Source organism: Anolis sagrei, chromosome 1, assembly GCF_037176765.1.
Source record: "Anolis sagrei isolate rAnoSag1 chromosome 1, rAnoSag1.mat, whole genome shotgun sequence".
NCBI lineage: Eukaryota > Metazoa > Chordata > Lepidosauria > Squamata > Dactyloidae > Anolis > Anolis sagrei.
The window spans coordinates 51,331,351-51,352,012 of NC_090021.1; the positions used below are offsets into that span (position 1 = coordinate 51,331,351).

General features: G+C 37.1%; 1 protein-coding gene across 3 annotated transcripts in view; it reads left to right on the forward strand.

Annotated features, from left to right (window-relative positions):
• The window catches only part of STRN (striatin), a 54,099-nt gene extending 34,241 nt beyond the window's left edge, over positions 1-19,858 (forward strand). For 2 of the 3 annotated variants that reach the window (XM_060753976.2, XM_060753977.2), the window contains 10 exons: positions 4,707-4,850; positions 6,858-6,994; positions 8,774-8,949; positions 10,015-10,062; positions 10,669-10,790; positions 11,499-11,666; positions 13,213-13,353; positions 14,854-14,961; positions 15,689-15,775; positions 15,875-19,858. In XM_060753976.2, the coding sequence (XP_060609959.2) occupies positions 4,707-4,850; positions 6,858-6,994; positions 8,774-8,949; positions 10,015-10,062; positions 10,669-10,790; positions 11,499-11,666; positions 13,213-13,353; positions 14,854-14,961; positions 15,689-15,775; positions 15,875-16,044 (1,301 nt within the window). In that variant the 3' untranslated portion in view covers positions 16,045-19,858. Of the gene's footprint in view, positions 1-4,083; positions 4,171-4,706; positions 4,851-6,857; positions 6,995-8,773; positions 8,950-10,014; positions 10,063-10,668; positions 10,791-11,498; positions 11,667-13,212; positions 13,354-14,853; positions 14,962-15,688; positions 15,776-15,874 lie in introns of all 3 variants that reach the window. The other variant, XM_060753975.2, reaches the window with a different exon arrangement.
• The last annotated feature ends 804 nt before the right edge of the window (positions 19,859-20,662 follow it).

A 20,662-nucleotide genomic window follows, 5' to 3' on the forward strand; every position in this document is an offset into this window, starting at 1 on the left:
CCACTTTTACATGCTTTGGATATGTAGTAATATTACAGAAGAGTTTGAGATCCATACTTTTTACACAGCCTATCTTGCTGTTTATTTCTGAGGTATTTGTGTGAAGATTAGTACTGATCTTTCTGCCTAATTTCTAAGGCTAATTTAATGTGTCAATGCTTATTCACAACAAACCACCAGGACCAGATTCTAAAGTATCTCTCATCTATTTCCATACACGAGGAGTTGTTTACAGTTCCTTCTTTCTTAATAGTAGCTCCCAATTATGTATGACAAACTATTTTTTTAAATGGGAAGAGATCAAAAGGTCACAATAAGTGCATACAGCGTGTAGGCCTAGATCCATCCTAAAGTTGCTATCTGGATTTCATTTATTGTTAGTTGTACTTATGATTATTCTTACAAAATTAATGAGATGACTCACTGAAAACAAAGTACTAGGTTAGGGTGTTAGGTACTTTCCTGTCCAATGCAGACATGTCTTACTTTTCCGTTTTCCCACTTCTTAACAAATGTGGGGAGTGTGTGTTTAGGACCAGTGTGGGGAATCTGATGCCCTCCAGTTCTATCAGCCTGTTAGAGGCATAACAAATGTTACTGGAGCCAATTGTAATCTCACATATCTAGAGGTTCACCACCCTTTGTGCATATTTAGCAGTGTAAGTTAAGCCCACAGTTCAGGAAAGAAGTTACATGTAATTACTGCATATTTAGTGATGAGCAGTAAGCACGGCAAGCCAAACCTGTATATAATAGAATTACTATAGCAAATCTTTGGTCTGGACATATCCTTAATTAGTGGTAGAAGATGACAAGTTAATTTCTACCCTTGCTTATATTTGATGTTTGCTACATGCAAATCATGTTGTCCTCATAACTTGAATGCAGGGCTCGAAATAGAACAAAAAAATCTTATCAGGGTTCTAGTGAAATTGATCAGTCCTGATTAAATATAATTACATTCAATTGAGTGTTAACTTTATACCAGGCAAACAATTGGATCAGTATTTTAATTTCTAGCCCTGTGTACCATATTTTTCCATTTTACATCTCTTAAAATAGAAATCCATTTTGTGGAAGCTATATTCTCAAAATATGCAATGCAGCCCTTTCATATGTTTGATATGGAAATAATAGGTTTGTATTTCATACACAGCAGTTGCGTTCTGTGAATTCATGTAAGAATTATATGTAACTATTGTACAGTAAGGGTGGAAGTACAGATGAGCTTGACATTTGCAAGAAGATGCTTAATTTTATTCAACTATTGCTGTGTTTGCAACATTGAGGTTACGAAAGGAATAAATAATAATAATACTTTATTTATATTCTGCCCTATCTCCCCAGGGGGAATTAGCTTCCCTATTAATAGGTAAGATTGCCATGGAACTGTTAGCATGTTCCAGAGGCTTTTTTCACTGACCTGTGGTTTAGTTCTGTTAAGATCACAGGATAAATTATTTTCCAACTAATAATGACTATAATTTCATTATAGTACCAATGTGGAAGAGTGCAAAATACATTCATTTTTGTATCTTAAGCTGAAAATGACATTATGAGTAAAAGGCATGTTAAACACTGAAATTTAGTGAATTGAATATTTGAGTATATGTCCCTCCTCTTTGTCAGATCTTATTAGATTTACTTTTTATATGAAGGGCTCTTCCTATATAACTGATGAAGTTGTACTCTGGCCAAGCTAGTCTCTTAGATATGATATCTGAAAAGTAGTCTTTAACACACACACACACACACACACACACACACCGCCACCCTGTTCAATCAGATGTTCTCTTGGCAGATTCTGTCAATTTCACTTTTAGAAACTGTTTCCTTTTCCCTCATCATTTAAAAATTCTTGTCTTGCCACCAGAATATTGCAAGGAGGAAAGTGAATTAATCCTATTGATTAGGTTATTGCTTATGAGTGCAACTTTCACTTGGAGAGTCTTGTTGCCTTCCAAACTATTCATTCATAAGGTTGCACACTGTGTCTTTCCCCAAAGCATCATTTCAGAGTTAGCTACTCTTTTGGAATTGTGTCCAAGATCTCTTGGCAGTCTCCTACATTATAATTTGTTTTCAAATAGTAAGACTTCTGCCATCTGGTCCAGAGTGGATAATAAGACAAGTTAACCAAACAATAAAGGCTTTCCCATGGACTGAATGAGTCTAGCCATTTATCACAGTGCACATTTCAAAAGGGATAATGTTACTAGAGTTCCAGTGGTATGGGCTGTAGGAGATATTTGTATGCCAGGTTGTAATGAAAATTCATGCCTTACTCATATTTACCTCTTTCTTACATTTATATCCTACAGTTTGATACTTTACTGTCCTGCTCTGGGATCTAAGGTTGTGATGTGGGTTTCAGGCTGCAAGAATCGTGGAGTCTTAACATGGAACGCAAGCATATATAGTTTACCCAGCTGAATGTAGACCACTAGTCAGTAGTAGGGTTCAATGGTTAAGCAAGTAGAGGACAGCTTCCAGAATGCACCTATATTTCCCCTTCCTTTTCCTTGCAGCCACATGTAGCTCCTCTCAGTAATTTCATTGATTCATGGAGCCCTTCTGAGTAGTGTGTATTGCATCACACAAAATTATGAGGAAAAAATAGTTGGGCAGAGAGGTTTTCCACCACCGGCATAACTTCTTATTCAAGATTTTGCTGCCAGATTTCCAGTGCTTGCAGCCCAACTCATGCAGCCTTCTATTCATGCAAAACATGGGATTCAGTAACTGGATTCAATCAAGTCAGTCAGTGTCTTTGTTCCCTGCCCAAGACTACATTTAGAAAGTGGCTTGTGTTTGGTTTAGTCTTGTTCAGGAGCACTTTAATAAGCCTTTAAAAGGCAGAGGGAACAGCTCATTAGGATGGCAGACTTGATTAAAAGATTGTCCACCATACCTGTATACTTTGATTTCTTGCTCCAGTGTAAAATGGATAAAGTTCACCATTGACTAGAAATTCTGAAATGAGTCGTGAGCAGGGCCGTAGCCAGAAAAAAATTTCGGGGAGGGTTGACAATTTCGGCAGGGGTGGGCTGAAAATTTCGGGGGGGGGGGGGGTTGAAACCTGCCTCCTAGCTCATGCTGAAGCAAAGAGCACAGCAGGGGGCAGAGCAGCCTTCAATAGCCTGCAGCTCCTCCCCTGTCAACCACCTCCACCAAGTCTGGCCTCCTTAATGAGAGCATTCAACACACACACACCCAACTTGGTTGCTTCACTACATCGGCTATTGCTGCAAGTAATGACAGTGTGAATAAATTGTCAATATTTGCTTGAGATAGTGCTTACAGTTCTGGAGGGACTCTTAATTTTTTGCATCTCATAGACTTAGCATGGGGATTTGGTTAACCAGTTAAAATTCATGAGTAAACCAGGTTTTTTAAAAAAATCTGAAACATTTCGGGGGGGGGTTTGAACCCCTAAAACCACCCCCTCGCTACAGGCCTGGTCGTGAGCATTAAATCCACAATACAACTTCTTCAAAAAAAATCTCAAAATCAGATATTTCCATTAGACGTCATGTCCCTCCCTTTTCTGAAAAGTGAAAGGTTGAGGGAGCTGAGCAGCTTTTTGCCATTGAAGAAATTAAGCATCTGTTTAGTGCAACAACAACAAAAATATCTTCCCAGATGGGCTGGTTTTACTAGATAGATGAAAGGGTAAAATAGAAAAGTGGGTGGGGGAACCAAAATGTTAACCTCTAAAGGCTACATAATTTTAATTTAATGATGAATGTACATACCTTTAGAATTTTGTGTCTTTGCAGACATCCATTTCAGTGATAACAGTCTTGCAAAATCTTATATAGTTTTGGCTGAAGCAAATATGAGTATCGATAATCTGAGATTTTGGTCTTTCATCAGTAAGGCAGGATTTGAGTCTTGTAATATTTAACATGAAGATGATCCCATGATTTTGCAAGGCTGTAGTGAAAATTCTTAAGTACAAATCAATGTTAATAGACATTTAAGATTTAAGATGCCTAGCAATAGTTGTATTTACTAGATTGGGTAGAACGGTTATGGACTGTGGGTAAGATATTTTCCCATTCTTAATTAAACTTACAACAGGAAAAACTACCGAAGATATGTTTCAGCCTCAGTCCTATATAAAACAGTCAAAACAGGGATGTGGGAAAATGATGGAGCAAAATGCAGGTAAGTTTTGAGAAGGGCATGATGGGTCTTCAATCACATGTAGTTTCAGGAAGAACAAAAACAAAGACTTTTGCTTGTTTTTTTTTCTTTTATTTAAGTGATTGCCATTTTTTAAAATATTACAGCACGACAAATAAAGACAACAGTCCTACACAATTTTGTGAAAGTTTCAAAAAATTGTGCAATTTAATTCACAAGTGTTACAGTTTTAGGGAAACTGAAAATGATTTTGTTTTATCATTTGCTGTCACTTGAATTATTTTACATTCTCATGCAAGTCCATAAAGTGAATTAAAGTGTGTGTGTGTTTGTGTGTTTGTAAAATTTCCATTTTCATCACTTCCTTTTTAAAACATGTCATTTCATGCCTTTAAAATTAATACTGAACATAGGGCTCATTAATTTACTCACATTCATATTTTTCCCTCAGAAGATAGCACCCATTGTCATTAGCATTGGAGTAATAGGTTTCTTAATGGCAATGCTGCTTTTATTAATTAGTACAAAACTTGTACATCTTTTTTGTTTTTGACCAGGGCCCAACAGGTCAAAACTTCAAGATATGCTTGCCAATTTAAGAGATGTTGATGATCTGCCTGCATTACAACCATCTGTTGTGCCACCTACCAGACCCAGTACCTCACGGCTTATTGAACAAGAGATGAATAGAACAGATGAAGGTAAGACTACTGACACCATGTGTTCAATCCGTCCTCCATATTCATTGCAGTTGGGGCACAAGATTCCCATAAAAGGGAAAAATTATGAATAAAGAAATTGCTTTTTAAAAAATCTTACAGAACACTTCTCTAAGTATTTTTAGATTTTCCAGCATGTCTCTTTGGTCAGTTGCTGTGCCAGATGATACACAGCAGAAAGATATCCCTCTTTTGTTGATAGGGTCCAGCATCCTTTCACAGCCAATAGTAGAATTGAGGCTTTAAATCAGTGGTTCCCAACCTGTGGTGTGTGGACCACCAGTGATCCGCAAGAACTAAAATATGGTCTGTATCCTCATCTATATCTATACACATTACACATAATGAAAATGAAAATGTGTGTATGTGGCAGGGGTGTCTGCTTACACAGACAGAGTCTAGCCTCCACAAACAGGCTATAGCTCCCACTGAGCTGGAGACACCCATGGCCCTCCCAGATCGGACATTGCAGGTTACCATGAACATGTCCAGGAGCATTTCTAATGTCATCCACAAACGCCATCCTGTCCACCGCCCAAGTGAAGGCTTTCATACAGGGATCATTTCAGCCTACATTTTCTGTTCTTCCTCCACCAGTTTAGGAGTCCTCCTTGATTCATCGCTCACGTTTGAGGCTCAGGCGTCGGTGGTGTCGGGGAGGGCTTTCGCACAACTAAGACTCGTGCGCCAACTACAACCGTACCTCGCGAAGGCTGATCTGGCCGGGGTGGTCCATGCCTTGGTCACCTCTAGGTTGGATTACTGTAATGCACTCTACGTGGGGCTGCCCTTGAAAACGGCTCGGAAATTCCAACTTGTCCAACGAGCAGCGGCCAGGATGTTAACTGGTGCTCCCTACAGAGAGAGGTCAACCCTCCTGTTCAAGGAGCTCCACTGGCTGCCGTTTATCTTCCGAGCCCAATTTAAGGTGCAGGTGCTTACCTACAAAGCCCTTAACGGTTTGGGACCAGCCTACCTGCGTGACTGCATCTCCATCTACGAACCCACGCACTCACTACGTTCATCTGGAGAGGCCCTGCTCGTGATCCCGCCGGCGTCGCAAGCACGTTTGGTGGGGACACGAGACAGGGCCTTTTCCGTGGTGGCCCCCCGTCTCTGGAACACTCTCCCCAAAGATCTTAGACAGGCCCCTACACTGGCAGTCTTCAGAAAGAACTTGAAGACCTGGCTGTTCCGATGTGCCTTTCCCGATTAGGAAATCTCCAATACCAAGTCCCAGACGCACTTTATTAGAATTAAGACTGCCGCACACTGCACTTGCCTATAATCCTCACATATCACCTGTCACATCAGCACTTTTAATCCTGTACCCTTTACTCTGGCCCGGCCCAGTTTTATCTTGTTTGATGTATTGTTTATTGCTTGTGGGTCTTGTTGTTTAATACTGCTTTAATTGTTTGTAATTTGCTTAAAGTGTATTGTATGTTGTGTATTGAGGCCTTGGCCTTTGTAAGCCGCATTGAGTCCTTCGGGAGATGCTAGCGGGGTACAAATAAAGTTTAATAATAATAATAATAATAATAATAATAATAATAATTATTATTATTATTATTATTTCTATCTTTTTCCTGCCTCCCCTCACGGCTCGAAGCAGATTACAACATTTCTAAAACACACATTCATCTATAAACATTGTTTAAAATACACATATTAAAACCTATTCTGCAAAATACATATTAAAATACACAAAACAAAGATTAAACATAAAGTGCAAGTTTAAAATTGGTAATTCAAACTGTCTGGTATAGTTTTTGAGCCATTTATATTTAAGAAAACAAACAGCAGTAATCAAGTTCTGTTGGTGCACCTAAAATTTCATTTTGGTGTGAGCTATATTTGGGGTTTTTTTTGGTAGTGAATCTATTTTATTGAATCCTACATAACTTTCTTGGATACTACTTTTGGGTTCCTGAATGCGCATTAGGTTTGGAGTTCATGGAATGCATACTTCCGTTTTCTCTCTTTCAGTGGAAGCTTTAACATTCCCTCCTTCATCTGGAAAGTCTTTCATTATGGGAACAGATGAAGCCCTTGAAAATGAGCTTGGTCTCGGAGAATTGGCAGGGCTCACGGTAGCCAATGAAGCAGATTCACTGACATATGATGTAAGTCCTAGTCCCTGAAATTATAAAATAACCTGTGAATAAAAATGCTTTATAATTGCATAGCAGCTCTGCCCAAAATTGCCTGAATATGCTCGTAGTTCTTGGTTATAGTCTTCGCCTCTCCGTTTTTCTACATCTTCCTTGTTTTCCTTTTCCTTTCATCTCTCTGTCCTTTTTCTTTTCCTTAGCTCCTTCATCTGCCTTCTTTCTTCCTTCACCATTATTATTCGTCCTTATTGTCTTCTGTCTTACAAGGAAACTGGTAAGAAGCCTTAGAGTAGTTCCTGGAATCTACCCCATTTTTCAGAAAGACTGCTTGGCATTGTTTTGCAATGCTTCCCGTGTCACCTGTAGGCAAAACTGGCATTAGATCCTCCGGTCTGCAGTGGAAATTCTGTTTTTTCTCCCTTTTCTTTTGTAGACTTGTTGCCTATGTTAATCAGATTTCAGGGATTCTTCATTCCTGTACATAGAGTATTTGATGTACATAAAAGTGTAATGCAAGATTAGTAAGTGATGCAAACATCTATAACAGGCCTCTTTTCAGTATCCCTATAGACCAAATTTTTTCTCCTAAAGTAGCTCATATAAGAGTTTCCTCTAATGGTCGTCAGCCATGAGCCATTTGTTGTATGATTTGCAAATGTGGCATTTCTCTTGAATTTTATGTGATCTTACAAATAAAAGCTGACATTATACTGATTTCTGAATTTTTCAGCTGCCTTGTACAGAAATCCAGTTGTAGTTAAATATCGTATAGTGGTATTTGGCCAAATTAATTATTTAATGCTGGTCATTAATACTGTGTACTCCTCAAGGTATACTGAAGGCAGCAAAGGTGGCATTTTCCAAGTTTTTTTATTGTGTCAGAAGCGATTTGAGAAACTGCAAGTCACTTCTGGTATGAGAGAACTGGCTGTTTTCAGAGACGTTGCCAGGGGACGGCTGGATGTGTTACCATCCTGTGGGAGGCTTCTCTCATGTCCCCGCATGGAAAGCTGGAGCCGACGACAGATGCCGTCTCACGAATTTGAACTGCCAGGTCAGCAGTTCAACCGTCACAAGGGTTTAACCCAGGGGTCCTCAGACATTTTAAACAGAGGGCCAGGTCACAGTCCCTCAAACTGTTGGAGGGCTGGATAATAATTTGAAAAAAAAACATAAATGAATTCCTATGCACACTGCACATATCTTATTTGTAGTGCCCAAAACACCTAAAAACAATACAATAATTAAAATGAAGAACAATTTTAACAAATATAAATTGATTAGTATTTCAATGGGAAGTGTGGGTCTGCTTTTGGCTGATGAGATAGGATTGTTGTTGTTCTTGTGTGCTTGCTTCAGATTTAGGTTGACACTGAGTGAGGGCTGGGTAAATGACCTTGGAGGGCCATATTCGGCCCCCAGGCCTTTGTTTGAGGACCCCTGGTTTAACCCATTGTGCCACTGTGGCTCCTATTTTCCAAGTGAACCTACCAGCTTAATGAAATATTATTTCAAATATTTTAAAAAGTTGCAAGTAGCATTGTGGGGAAAAGGGACAGAATGAGACTATATGAATAGCCTTGGAATTATGTGAGCAATTGGATCATTGTTACATAGCATTAAGAATACCATATATACAAGCCATTACATGAAGGCAAATATAAACATTCAGAAAGTCAGTGAGGCAAACTGTAATCCAAGGTAAAATTGGTTTCTGTTGCATTGCCACTTTGATACCACTTTAAATAGGGTTTCTTACTAGAACAATAGATTCTCTTTTTATTACTGCAGATAGCAAATAATAAAGATGCCCTGAGGAAGACTTGGAATCCCAAGTTCACATTAAGGAGCCACTTTGATGGAATAAGAGGCCTGGCTTTCCATCCAGTTGAACCCGTGTTAATTACAGCATCTGAAGATCATACGTTAAAAATGTGGAATTTGCAGAAAACATCTCCAGCAAAAAAGTAAGGTTTACTTTAGGCTAATGATATATAGAAATATAAATAAAATACAGACTATGCACCAAACAAATGGAATGGCAACAGAATAGCTATATTAAGGCTGATATTTATTTCACTGGAGTGATGAGATGCTTTTACTACAGGTTGGAACTAGACTTGTTCCTTGATCAAGAGAAGGGCTCCTTGTATTTGTAAAAATAACTGAGATCCAGTGAAGATTCTCTACTGGAAAAAGGCAATCCAATTTCTGTTACAGCCTCCAACATTAACTCCCATGCCTCACGGTTTTCCCAACCTTTCTGAGCAGCTTGAAAAGTGGCATTGTGGCCTGAAGGTGGCATGAAATAAATCATTCAGTTAACCTTTTTTTCAGTATCTTTAGAATTTGACTGAACACAAGTCTGCACCCAACCCATTATGTAATCTGACTATTACATATTGTAGCTATTGAATGTACTTTCCTTCCGATACAGATGCCATTTTAGATTAGCGAGTGTTTTCAAGTACATATAAAAGTTGCCATGGAGCTGTATAAAGGAGCTGTAGTAATAGTTTTCACTGTTTTCCTGTACTGCCAGAATCTTGAACATTTTCAATTAGTACCTAAAGCAACAAATTGCCCTAGGAAAACTATAATTGGTAGTCATAATTTATTTTAGCTAGAGCTGGTATATGAGTTTTATTAGTTTTTTCCAGGGACCAAGTTGTTTGTATCTTCTTGCTCTGTAAAATAATCAGAGTCTTGGCAGTCATTGCCACTGAAATTGACTTTCGTGAGCATTCCTTGCTGCATATTTCAGCATCTGTTTTGGAAAGCTAACAAAACACTACTTTTTGAATTTTATGACAAATGTTATGATGATGCTATATCTCAGAACTCTAGGTGTTTCATTCCAGTGTCTGCCAAGAGGGTCATAAGAGGAGCCAGGAATTGATAGTTAATTGAATAAGTGTTTAGAAAGTTTCATATAAGTTGAAACCAACATACAGATAAATTCTTGAAATGTTTTTCAGTGTTTTGTGTTCTATACATTTTTGAATATATGATTTTTTTTATCTTTTTTTTAGGAGTGCCTCTCTTGATGTCGAACCTATATATACTTTCAGGGCGCATACGTAAGTAAATATTCAGGAAAATAGGGAACCTATTTCGGTTGTCACAGCGTGATGCAACCACTGTCATGGGGTGAACTGTATCTGACACAATCTCTGCAACAGTCATAAGATTTCTTCATTTTGTGGTCAGTTCTGAGCTCACCTCGCATCTCTGAAACAGGATGATACTCTGTGATAAAAGCTGCATGCAGGCAATATGTTGGACAGCCCATGCTGCTGTATTAGCTTCCCGTCAAGTAGAGCACATAAACCTATGCTTCTTTTGTCACAGAGCCAGTATTTCCTGTGCCCCGAGTAATGCACAGAGAAGACACAATCAAGAGAACTTGCTATCTTAAGCAGAACGATAGGACAGACAAAGACAAAGAAATAGCACTTCCCATAGCGATGGGATAGTTTACGAGTTCCCTCTTCAGTGTACTTAATGGATGATGTTTCATTCCAGTGATTTAATTTTTAAAATACTTGATTGTGTAATTTCAGTTACAATATGAAACAAGTTAGTGGGATGTCAGTTGTGTACAGCCTGCTATTAGAAATTGAATGGAAATAAATTAAAATAACAGAAATAAATCAGTATTCTTCTTGATGTGCTTTCTTCTGCAGCAGCCCAGTGCTTTGCGTGGTAATGAGTAATAGTGGGGAGCAGTGTTACAGCGGGGGAACTGATGGTCTCATTCAGGGTTGGAATACTACAAACCCAAATGTTGATCCATATGATTCCTATGGTAAGTGTCCTTGATTTTCCTAAGATTAATTTTTCCTTTTAAAAAGGAAAGAACAGCTTGTGGAATACAGTATACTGGAGCTAAACTTGATTTTAGATGGTTAGATGGAGAACAAAATGTAAAAAGAACTTGGTGAAATGGAAGCATCAAATAAGGGATTCTGTGACATAGAATTTGGTGCTTGGAAGGAGATTTAGATAGGTAACATGGACCCTTTAACTTGGAAAAAAATATATAGAACTGAATCATAACTTTGAGGAAACCGTCAATACAGGTTGAGTATCCCTCATCTGAAATACTTGAGACCAGACATGTTTTAAATTTTTTGAATTCTGTACATACAGAATGACCTATCTTTGACATGGGATCCAGGTCTAAACACAAAATTTATTTTGGTTTTATTTACATCATGTGTCCCACAAACTGAAGGTTATACTGAAAATTTATAATAACTTTGTTTATTATGGTTCAATTGTGGAAAGCAAAGGTGTCACTCGTTGAGCCAACTATGTGGACAGTTTTGGATTTTGGGTTGCTTACCCTGTAAACAGTGTCATTTCTGGTTAGATTTGAGTACTTTAAAAAAGACTGGCATTAGCCCACTCTTCATTTAATAAGGAAACACCTTTTGTATTATCCAGTTTTGACACACAGTACTTGTGAAATATGCAATGTGCAGTACTTGTGAAATGTGCTATTTGTTCACAGATCCTTCTGTCTTAAGAGGTGCATTTGTAGGCCACACAGATGCCGTGTGGGGCTTGGTTTACAGTGGAACACACCAGCGCTTGCTTTCCTGTTCAGCAGATGGCACCATACGTTTATGGAAAGCGTTGGAAATCTCTCCAGCTCTGAACATATTTAATGATAATCAAGGTATTCGTTAATATTCTAGATTTTAGAACTGGTCTAAAAATTCCAGTTTAAGTGTGTATAACCATGTTATGAAATAATCTGTAATTTAATGTTTTAGAACTTAAAAAGATGTAATGGGTTTCTTTCATTTCTGTATTGAGGCTGGGGAAACATACAATTTCCAAAGCTATTAAGTTAATTTAAAGGTTTGCCTTTATACATCTTAATGATTACAATAAAAACCACACTTTTCTATTACATTATTTTTGAAAACATGTGCCTATACACAGACACACATTGATTTGTAATAAGTAATACTAGACAATACCCATTATATTTTTATCCTATTTATTACTTTTGAACAATGATATACTTTATTGATGCTTATTTTCGAGAACTAAAGTACAATGGTATGTAACAACTGTACATAAAGCTTGATCCTAGTTTTCCCCCAAAATTAAAATTCCAATAAATACTGTGTTTAATAATTGTAGAAATATGGGAGGATGCTGTCCTTTTGTTTAGTAATTTGTTTCTTTGCATGTGTCTTTGTATTATGGTAGGTTTTTTCTTTTAATACAAATTTAAAAATTATTATAGTAATATAGTTAGCTTGTTTGAAGTCTACAGAAGCCAAGTTATTTATTTATATTACCCTCAGTGTGGGAGAAGAAAATAAGAGTTGTTATACTGGGAAGATACTCAGTTCCATCACTGGGACCATACCACAGTAATATTTCTTTTTTAGGATTGTCCAGAACACAGAACAGTGAAAGCCTCTGAACTGTTAAAATTTAATTTTAGGCTACATTTAAGTTTTTGTTGTTGGTTTCTCAATTTTTAAGGGCTCCATATTTCTTAAAATATAGTTTTTCCTGACCTACTGAAATACAGATGGACAGCTGCTTTATCACAATATACATTTTTTCAAAGACATTTAGATATCTTCATTTTTAGTTGAAGCAGTCCACAAAAGTTCATGCTAAAAATAAATTAATCTTAATGGTCACACTCCCTGCCATCTTTTATGTGGAATCTTTTCTACCTAAACTTTGTTATGTATACATGCTACTTCATGTTAGCTTACTCATTCATTGCCTGCATGTGTTATTGCTCAGTGTTTCTGTGTCAGCATGTGCATTGTGTGGTACATTTGACTACAACTCTGGGAAGTTACACTCTCTCAACCTCAGAGTAAAGCAAAAGCAACATCCCCCCTTCTCAAACAAATCTTGCTAGGAACTTCCCATAATACATTCACTTTAGGGTTGCCATAAGTCAGAAATAACTTGATAGGCACAAGTGTATCAGCAGCAGGAAACAAACTGTAACAAGTTTTGGGAATAATTCAATATAGATATCTAGTATTTACATTTTCAGCGATTTGCTGAACACTTAAAACCACAGTTCTTGTTTTTGCCAGTTTGAGTAACTGGTGGTTGACTAGAGTAATTAAAAATAGTGAAATGACTCTTTTTATGCAATGGCCTCATGCCAATTGAATGGCCTCATGTCAACTGGTATGTATACTTGTAAGCCTTTATTCTGACATTATTCTGTTTTGTAGAAATGGGGATTCCATCTTCTGTGGATCTTGTGAGCAGTGACCCAAACCACATGGTAGCATCATTTAACAGCGGGCATACATCCATTTTTAATATGGAAACAAGGCAATGCATTCTTACCTTGGAATCCGATGTAGATACTGGTATGTATACAAAGGGGAGTGAGTGAAAGAGGAGAATACTTTGGGAATCATTCAAATTTGTTTTTAAAATGTTTCTCTTGAACAGTCAAAAAGGGAATGCAGAAGTGATCATATGTCTATTTCCACATAATAACTTGCTTATCAGGGAATATCCAAGACTTTTAAAACTTGTCCGTAGGCATGGTGTAGGAGTATCCCCTTTGCATCCTAGAGTAGTAAAAGCAGAAATGCAAGTCTCTTGCACTTTTCTATAATGTATGCACCTGCTTTAAAAGTACTAAATATTAATCAGTTTAATGTGTAAATAATTTGCCTTTGGCTTTCCATATTAATGCCATTTGAGAGACTATCATTCATTTCACTATTTGGGAGTGAAATGTCCTACTTGGGTTTAGTTATTTTCGTTGTTTGAGTTTAGTTGTTTTTGTTGGACTTCTTCCTGTCCATATGTCATTTGCTACAGGAAGACGAGAGAACTCTTAAGAGCCAAAGTTGTAAAATAGCTTTTTAAGATCTCTCCCTTGACTAATTCTTGCTTCCTTTCTCTTGTCCTAACTATTCTATCTCTAGATATTTTAGGCTTTCATTCTATCTACCATTTCCTTATGCTACCATAATGAGTAGAAACAAAAAGCAAAATGGCAAACCTTCAGTGTAGAGCTACATTACAAATGGGGCTTACAATATATTTTCTGAAATTGTATGAGATTGGCTAATCTGTGTGCATTGTTTATTTTATTTTAGTTCTATTTCTGAAGGGTAGTTACAATTTCATCCATGAATTAGTATAATAAGATTTGAATAGATTATTTGATATCTCAAAAACTACTGCATTTACTGGCATATTATGTGCTGTCAAATATAATGTGTACTCCGGTTTTGAAATACACATTGCAACAAATGGATTTGCTCTCAAATATAAATGTGCCAACAGCACAAGCACGGACAGGCAGCACAAATGAGGCCATCTGCTAGGCCGAGGCTGTACATGATTCCCAACTGGTCCCAATCATAAGATTTTCAAAACTGTTGCAGGGGGATGGGGGGTTGAAGGCCTCTTGACTGAGGCCAGTTGGTAACTGCATGGGACTGAGTCTAGGAGAGCCGGTCAGAAGTCTTTGAGGGTTGCCCCGGATGCAGGATTTGCAGCTAAGCAACAGGAACAACTGGGTCACAAGCTGGGAGGTCCCCCTCCGGGCACCACGGAGCCCTGCGGCTGCTGCCATCATTGCAAACAGCCACTTTGCCTCCTGTCTCCCTGCCTGGCCTCCAGGGTTCTGGGTTCCAGGGCTTTTCACACAGGTGGGTTTATGTGCATGATTCTAACGTGCCATCAAATCTAATGGCCACCTCAGTTTTGGCAATGTCATTTAGCCAAAAATGTTAGCATTAGACTTGAGTAAATATAGTCATTTGATGGGCCATTAGACCAACAATTTTATGTGACTTAGATTTGTTTTTGCTTCTTGGAACTAGCTATTCGTCTTTTTATTCCTTTAGCAGTTAACTCTTCTTGCCAAATAAACAAAGTAATCAGCCATCCAACTCTTCCAATCAGTATCACAGCTCACGAAGACAGGCACATCAAATTCTATGACAATAATACAGGTGAGTAACTTCCCTCCCCACATCGTACCCTGAAAAAGTAAAAGTGTTGCAAAACAATACATGTCACTATGATGTGTACATAAAGTATTTTATTCAAGCAACAACCAGATGCCGTAAACAGCCTGGCCAAAATCTTCTGGTCCTTTGCATTTCAGTTTTGGTGTTTGCTGCTTAGATTGCTAGAAGAGCATACACAATGTTTGTGCAAGTAACTTGGTGATAATTGTGAACCACTTTGTGTTATATGGCTTCAAGTCACCCTCATTTAATGGCAATCTGAATAAATATTTCTTGGTAATATTTATTCAGAGGAGATTTTTCTTCATAGGCAGAGACTGTGACTTACACAAGGCTCAGTGGGTTAACATGGTTGAGCAAGGATTTGAATCCCAGACTCTTGGAGCCTTCGTCTGGCGTATAAAGCAGTATGCTAGAATGGGTTTTGCAAAGCGAATAATATCTCAGATATTCCGACTGGGACTGCCCCATCCCCAACTATATTTCACATATCAATTTGAAAAGCACAGGTTTTTAAAAAAGAGAGTGAACTTATAAATTTCAAAACCATAGGGATCACTTCAGAAAGGAAGATGAAAGTTAGATTGTTAATTGGAGGGACCACATTGTACACTTGGTCAAATTTTTCAGTACATAATATTTCTTCAGTCTTGTATTATATTAATTTTGATAGCTTGTAAAACAATTTTTTTTATCTTTAATAACATAGGGAAATTGATTCACTCCATGGTAGCCCACTTGGATGCAGTCACGAGTTTAGCTGTTGATCCAAACGGCTTATACTTGATGTCTGGCAGTAAGTACTTACAAAGGTTATTCCTGTCCCCCCCCCCCCCCCTCCCCATCAGAACTTTAGCAATAAATTTTAATTCCCTCCCTCCTTCTTCCATCATAGGCCACGATTGTTCAATACGCTTATGGAACCTAGAGAGCAAGACCTGCATTCAGGAGTTTACAGCTCATCGCAAAAAACACGATGAATCTATTCATGATGTGGCATTCCACCCCACCAAATGTTACATTGCCAGTGCAGGAGCAGATGCGCTTGCTAAAGTCTTTGTATGATGCAATGCTTTGCTTCCCTTCTAGCTGCCATGTATATACAACATGCTGTACAGAAGACAAGGGCAGGGATCTTCTCATTGTGCCCTCTAATTCAAATGAATGTTAGTAATAGTTCAGGGTTTAGGATTTTTTTGTTTTTGTTTTGCTTCAGGGTGCTCTTTTCTAAATTAAAGGGTTGCTTGGTTATATGAGCTCAGTGAGTACTGAGACCTGGGAAACTCTTCATTTCAGAAGGTCTATAGAAGAATCATTTTATTTTTGAAGACATCAGTATTTGTCCAGGCCGGTCTTGGGCAAAATGGGATCCCCTAGAAACAGTGTGGGCAATGCAGAGTAGTCAGGTTTTTTTGTTTTAAAGCCAATAGCTCAATTTCTGTGGAGCGTGGGCCAATAAATTTTTTTCTCTCAGTTTCTTGTGGGATTTTATTCACAAAATTCCTTAAAATTACCCTAGGGTTTTGTGATTCATGTAACCTGAAGCCCTGAGATGAATAGCATCCTATGTTCTTATTTTGGTATTGAAAGATTGGTTAATGTACAGTAAGTAATAAATGATTCAGTCTCATTCTACTGGCGGTTACATTAGATGGACTGGGTTTAAAATGTTAAATATTTTAAAATATTAATGAAGTAATTTGCTAAATAAATCATATATAAGATACACATTCAAGCCCTTAAAATTATGGTTAGCAAGTGGCTGGAACCACAATTAATTCTGTAATCTAACTTCATAGAATATGGAGGACATCTGTATGCAAGAGACAGGAAACTTCAAATGGTTGATACACTCTGATCATATTAAGAGCTTTTTAAAATACTGAAACTTTCCCCCTTTCAACTAAGCTAGAAACGATACCTTTAACAGGTCTTACTGTTAAAATACAATAATATTTGTTTTGTTTTTCGAGTACCCTCCTCTTCAATTTCTCCTGCACACGTTTACACACAGCATTGGAACTGTTATCTTATGGTATGCTGTTTCATGCTGCTAGGAATTGCTTGAGTGTGAATATGAGTGTGTGTGAGAGAGAAGGATTGGGCATGAATGAGGGATAAAATGAATCAGCAAAGTAAATAAGCCTGTCAGGACTTAGCTCCACAATCTCAGAGTGGACTAGTGGTGCAGAGAGTAGAGAACAAATGCATTTATTCTTGCTTAATTCACATATTGCACAGCATTAGAAAGCATTGCTATTCTGAGGGCGCATGGAGTGATTGGTGGCTGTCATTCCAGTGCAAAAACTGTTGCAGAACATTGAAAGGGTATCCATGTCTTTCAAAGCAGTATAACATCCTGTGAGTCTAAAAGATTTATCATGAATTGTACAAAGGGTTCTACTATAATCCCAGGTGGAAGTGACCAAAGGTTAATGGCATCGTCATATAGGAAAGATAGTCTGCCCTATCAACCTGTGACTTAATCCTATGGTTTTCACAGATAGGACACAAATAATTGATTTTGTTTTGGTGTTTTAAAAAAAGAACTAAACAAGCAAGAATTAGAAATTATTTTGCAATTAGATCTTGGAATGCTTTGAATGCCACAGATTTTAAGCAGACCAGAGTGTACAATTTTTAGCACAGCTTCCTTCTGTTGGTTTTAAAATGTAGAATTCTACTTGTTTGGCAGTTTTTGAAATGGTCACATGGTAGTGGGAAAAAAAGACTCCAGTGGCATGTTAAAGGCTAACACATTTATTATGGCATATGCTTTCATGGATCACAGCCCTGTAATCCTCAAAGATTATGACATAAAATGTTTGTCTTCAAGGTGACACAGAACTATCCTGTTGGTAGATATTTTCTCTCTTGCACATACTGATGTTCAACATATTTTTCTTTAATTCAACTAGCCTTTTATTGTTTTAAAAATACAGTAATAAAGTGATTTTCCTGATTTTAAGTCAAAGCAGACAACTGTACTGTGTAAGACACATTTATCTTTTTCTGACTTCTCTATATGTGCTCCTGTTTTCTTGGTGTATTCATTTGTAAAAAGAAATGATACTACAGAAGTTTATTTGGGAAAAAAACAAATACATGAAGTTGTGTATATTATGTGTGTGTACATATATATATGTATATAGATAGATATAGAGAGAAGTTGTAAACAGTATGTATTAAATGCGTCTAAGGGAAAATTCTCTATGGGGTAATTTTAATGTTTTAGTATTACAAATTCTTCAAACTTTGTCGACTACAAAGAATAAAAGGTATGGGTATTGTGCTCTTTGCTTAAGCAATATAATACATAGTTGCTGAAGTTTAAATTGCTGTACATAAAACTAATATGCCAGCATGTTTGTTTTTAAGACTCCCATTTGATTAAATTATGAATGTAAGGGAAATAAATGCTATTCAGGGGTGGATTGGAAGTCGTCCCATCCTGTTAGTGAATATTTGATCCAAGTGAAGTGACTTCTAAAATAGGCAAATAGCTAGAGGCTAAGGTGCCTTTTGACAAACAAAATGTAGCCTTACTATGAAGTTGTGGGCTCTGTATTTGTGCTCTTCTCCAAACTCTGTGTTTGTGTCTGTCAGTCTCCTGCTTGCCTACTATAGACTGCATAGTACTGTGCACAAGTATTGAAATTCTTTGCGATATCATCTTCAGTAAGAGATAAGTAACTTTTTTTTAGTTTGAATTAACCTCCTTCGATTTACCTCTCAGTGTTGGGTTGGACCTCTTTTATGCATTTGATATGCATTTGAACGAGATGGCCCACACCTTCTTAATATAGCATTTGCTTAGAGTTGACCAAATGCACTGCCTTCATTTGGATATTTGTGGTTAGTCTACATCTAAACATTGATCTTAAATAGCCAGGCCATCTGATGCTTTGGCTTTCTTTCCTTGTTTTGTTCAAAATATTTGATTTTTTTTTGAAATTTTCTTCTAATTGTCCTGAATATACTTTAGGGATCTGTGTTTTTCACCTTTAGACAGGTAGTAGTAGCTCAGAAGTGCTAGAAATTATTTTTATTCCTCATTAGCTATCTGTGCTTAGTTTTAACAAGTTAAAACAAATAGAATTGTTTTAGAAATGCCCCTTGAATTGCAATTCTATGCACTTTCAGTCAGAAGTAAGCCCTATTGAATAGGTAAATTGTGCAGAAGATTGCAGACTTAATTTGAATCATAATTGAAAGACCCATGTCATTTGTCTGAAATGTGATTGAATAAATTAGCTGGGTATGAATCAGTGTTGATTTTGGAAATTCACCATGAATGCAGAAAGTACTGTTGGCTATGGTATATTTTAGGGATGTCTCAACCACAGAAAAGCTTTTTATCATACTGATTTTTTTAAAGTTTCTGGGAATGGCCAGGTTCATCATTGAGAGAGTATATTTCAAGATATAGATAAAGTGCAAAAGGAAGAAAAATACCCACTGACAACATTCTTAGTTCAAGGTGGTTTTTAAAAAAATGTAAACAAACAAAAAGACAAACAAAAAAAGGTCTCTTTAAAAGTAAATTGAAACAAAATGTTTATGGTACATGTTGGGTAAACATGTTTGTTTACCTGATAATATGAAAGGTTCTTCTCATTATGGAATTCATGGATCTTCTGTTAATAAATTATTTAAATTAGGTGATTCTAAAGTAGAAATGAAGGCAGTGACATTTGGGAATGGCTCAGCAAAGAAAAAAATTGTGTATGGTACCTGCATTCTATGTTAAGTAAAATCAAACAGATCTTGCTGAAGTAACACTATACAGAGCAGCTTTATTAAATATTACAGCAGCAAATAAATGTCCTTTGTACTATGTATTTATGTAAATTGGGTGCTAATAAATACTATTTTTCAACTTCTGTGTTTTTGTATGTATTCTAAATGTGTTATGAGTTTAGGGAATTACTTTGAAAATACAAAACATAACAAAACCTTCTCCCCTCATGTTTGTGTCATTGTTTCTTCCTCAAATATATGCAAATATCTTTTTGAAAGACATTGGTTGCCATGTGAGTGAGCTGGGAAAATTTGAAAGACACAGCAGGATAATATTCAATTTCTTTAATTTGAATGTTAAGTATCATGAGCGGAATGGCCCTATGATTTTATAGAATCTTTGCAGCATTCATTGAAGTAAAAACTCTGTCAGGAAGATTTAATTAGATTAAACTCTGGGTTCCAAACCTATTTCATGTTGCACCAGTGGCTCCTGGGATGAGAATTCAATCCTGCATGTTCCTAGTTTTGTTTTTTAATACCAAATGTGTGACTTTTGGATTTAATTGCCTATATCATTCACTAGATTAGGAACTGCATGACTATGGGCAACAGGTCCTTCTGCCATTTTGCAATCACTTGTTAACAGAAGTAGCTTGTAACTTGTCCAAACAATCAGCAAATCCTGATATAAGAACTTTCTTCCCCCAAAGCAGGAGTTTGACCAGATTTGTGGAGACTATCTTTGGGAGATTTCTTCAGTGTCTTAAGAGAATGAAATGCTGAAGCCATGAAATGTTATGATTGGTCACAAAATTTCAGTGTTAGTTTGCACCATATTGATGCAACTACTTTATTTGAGCTTGCACACAACCTCTATTTTCCTCATACATGTTTTATATAGTGATCTTTGTCTTAACTTTCCCTTCATTCCTTTCTGATT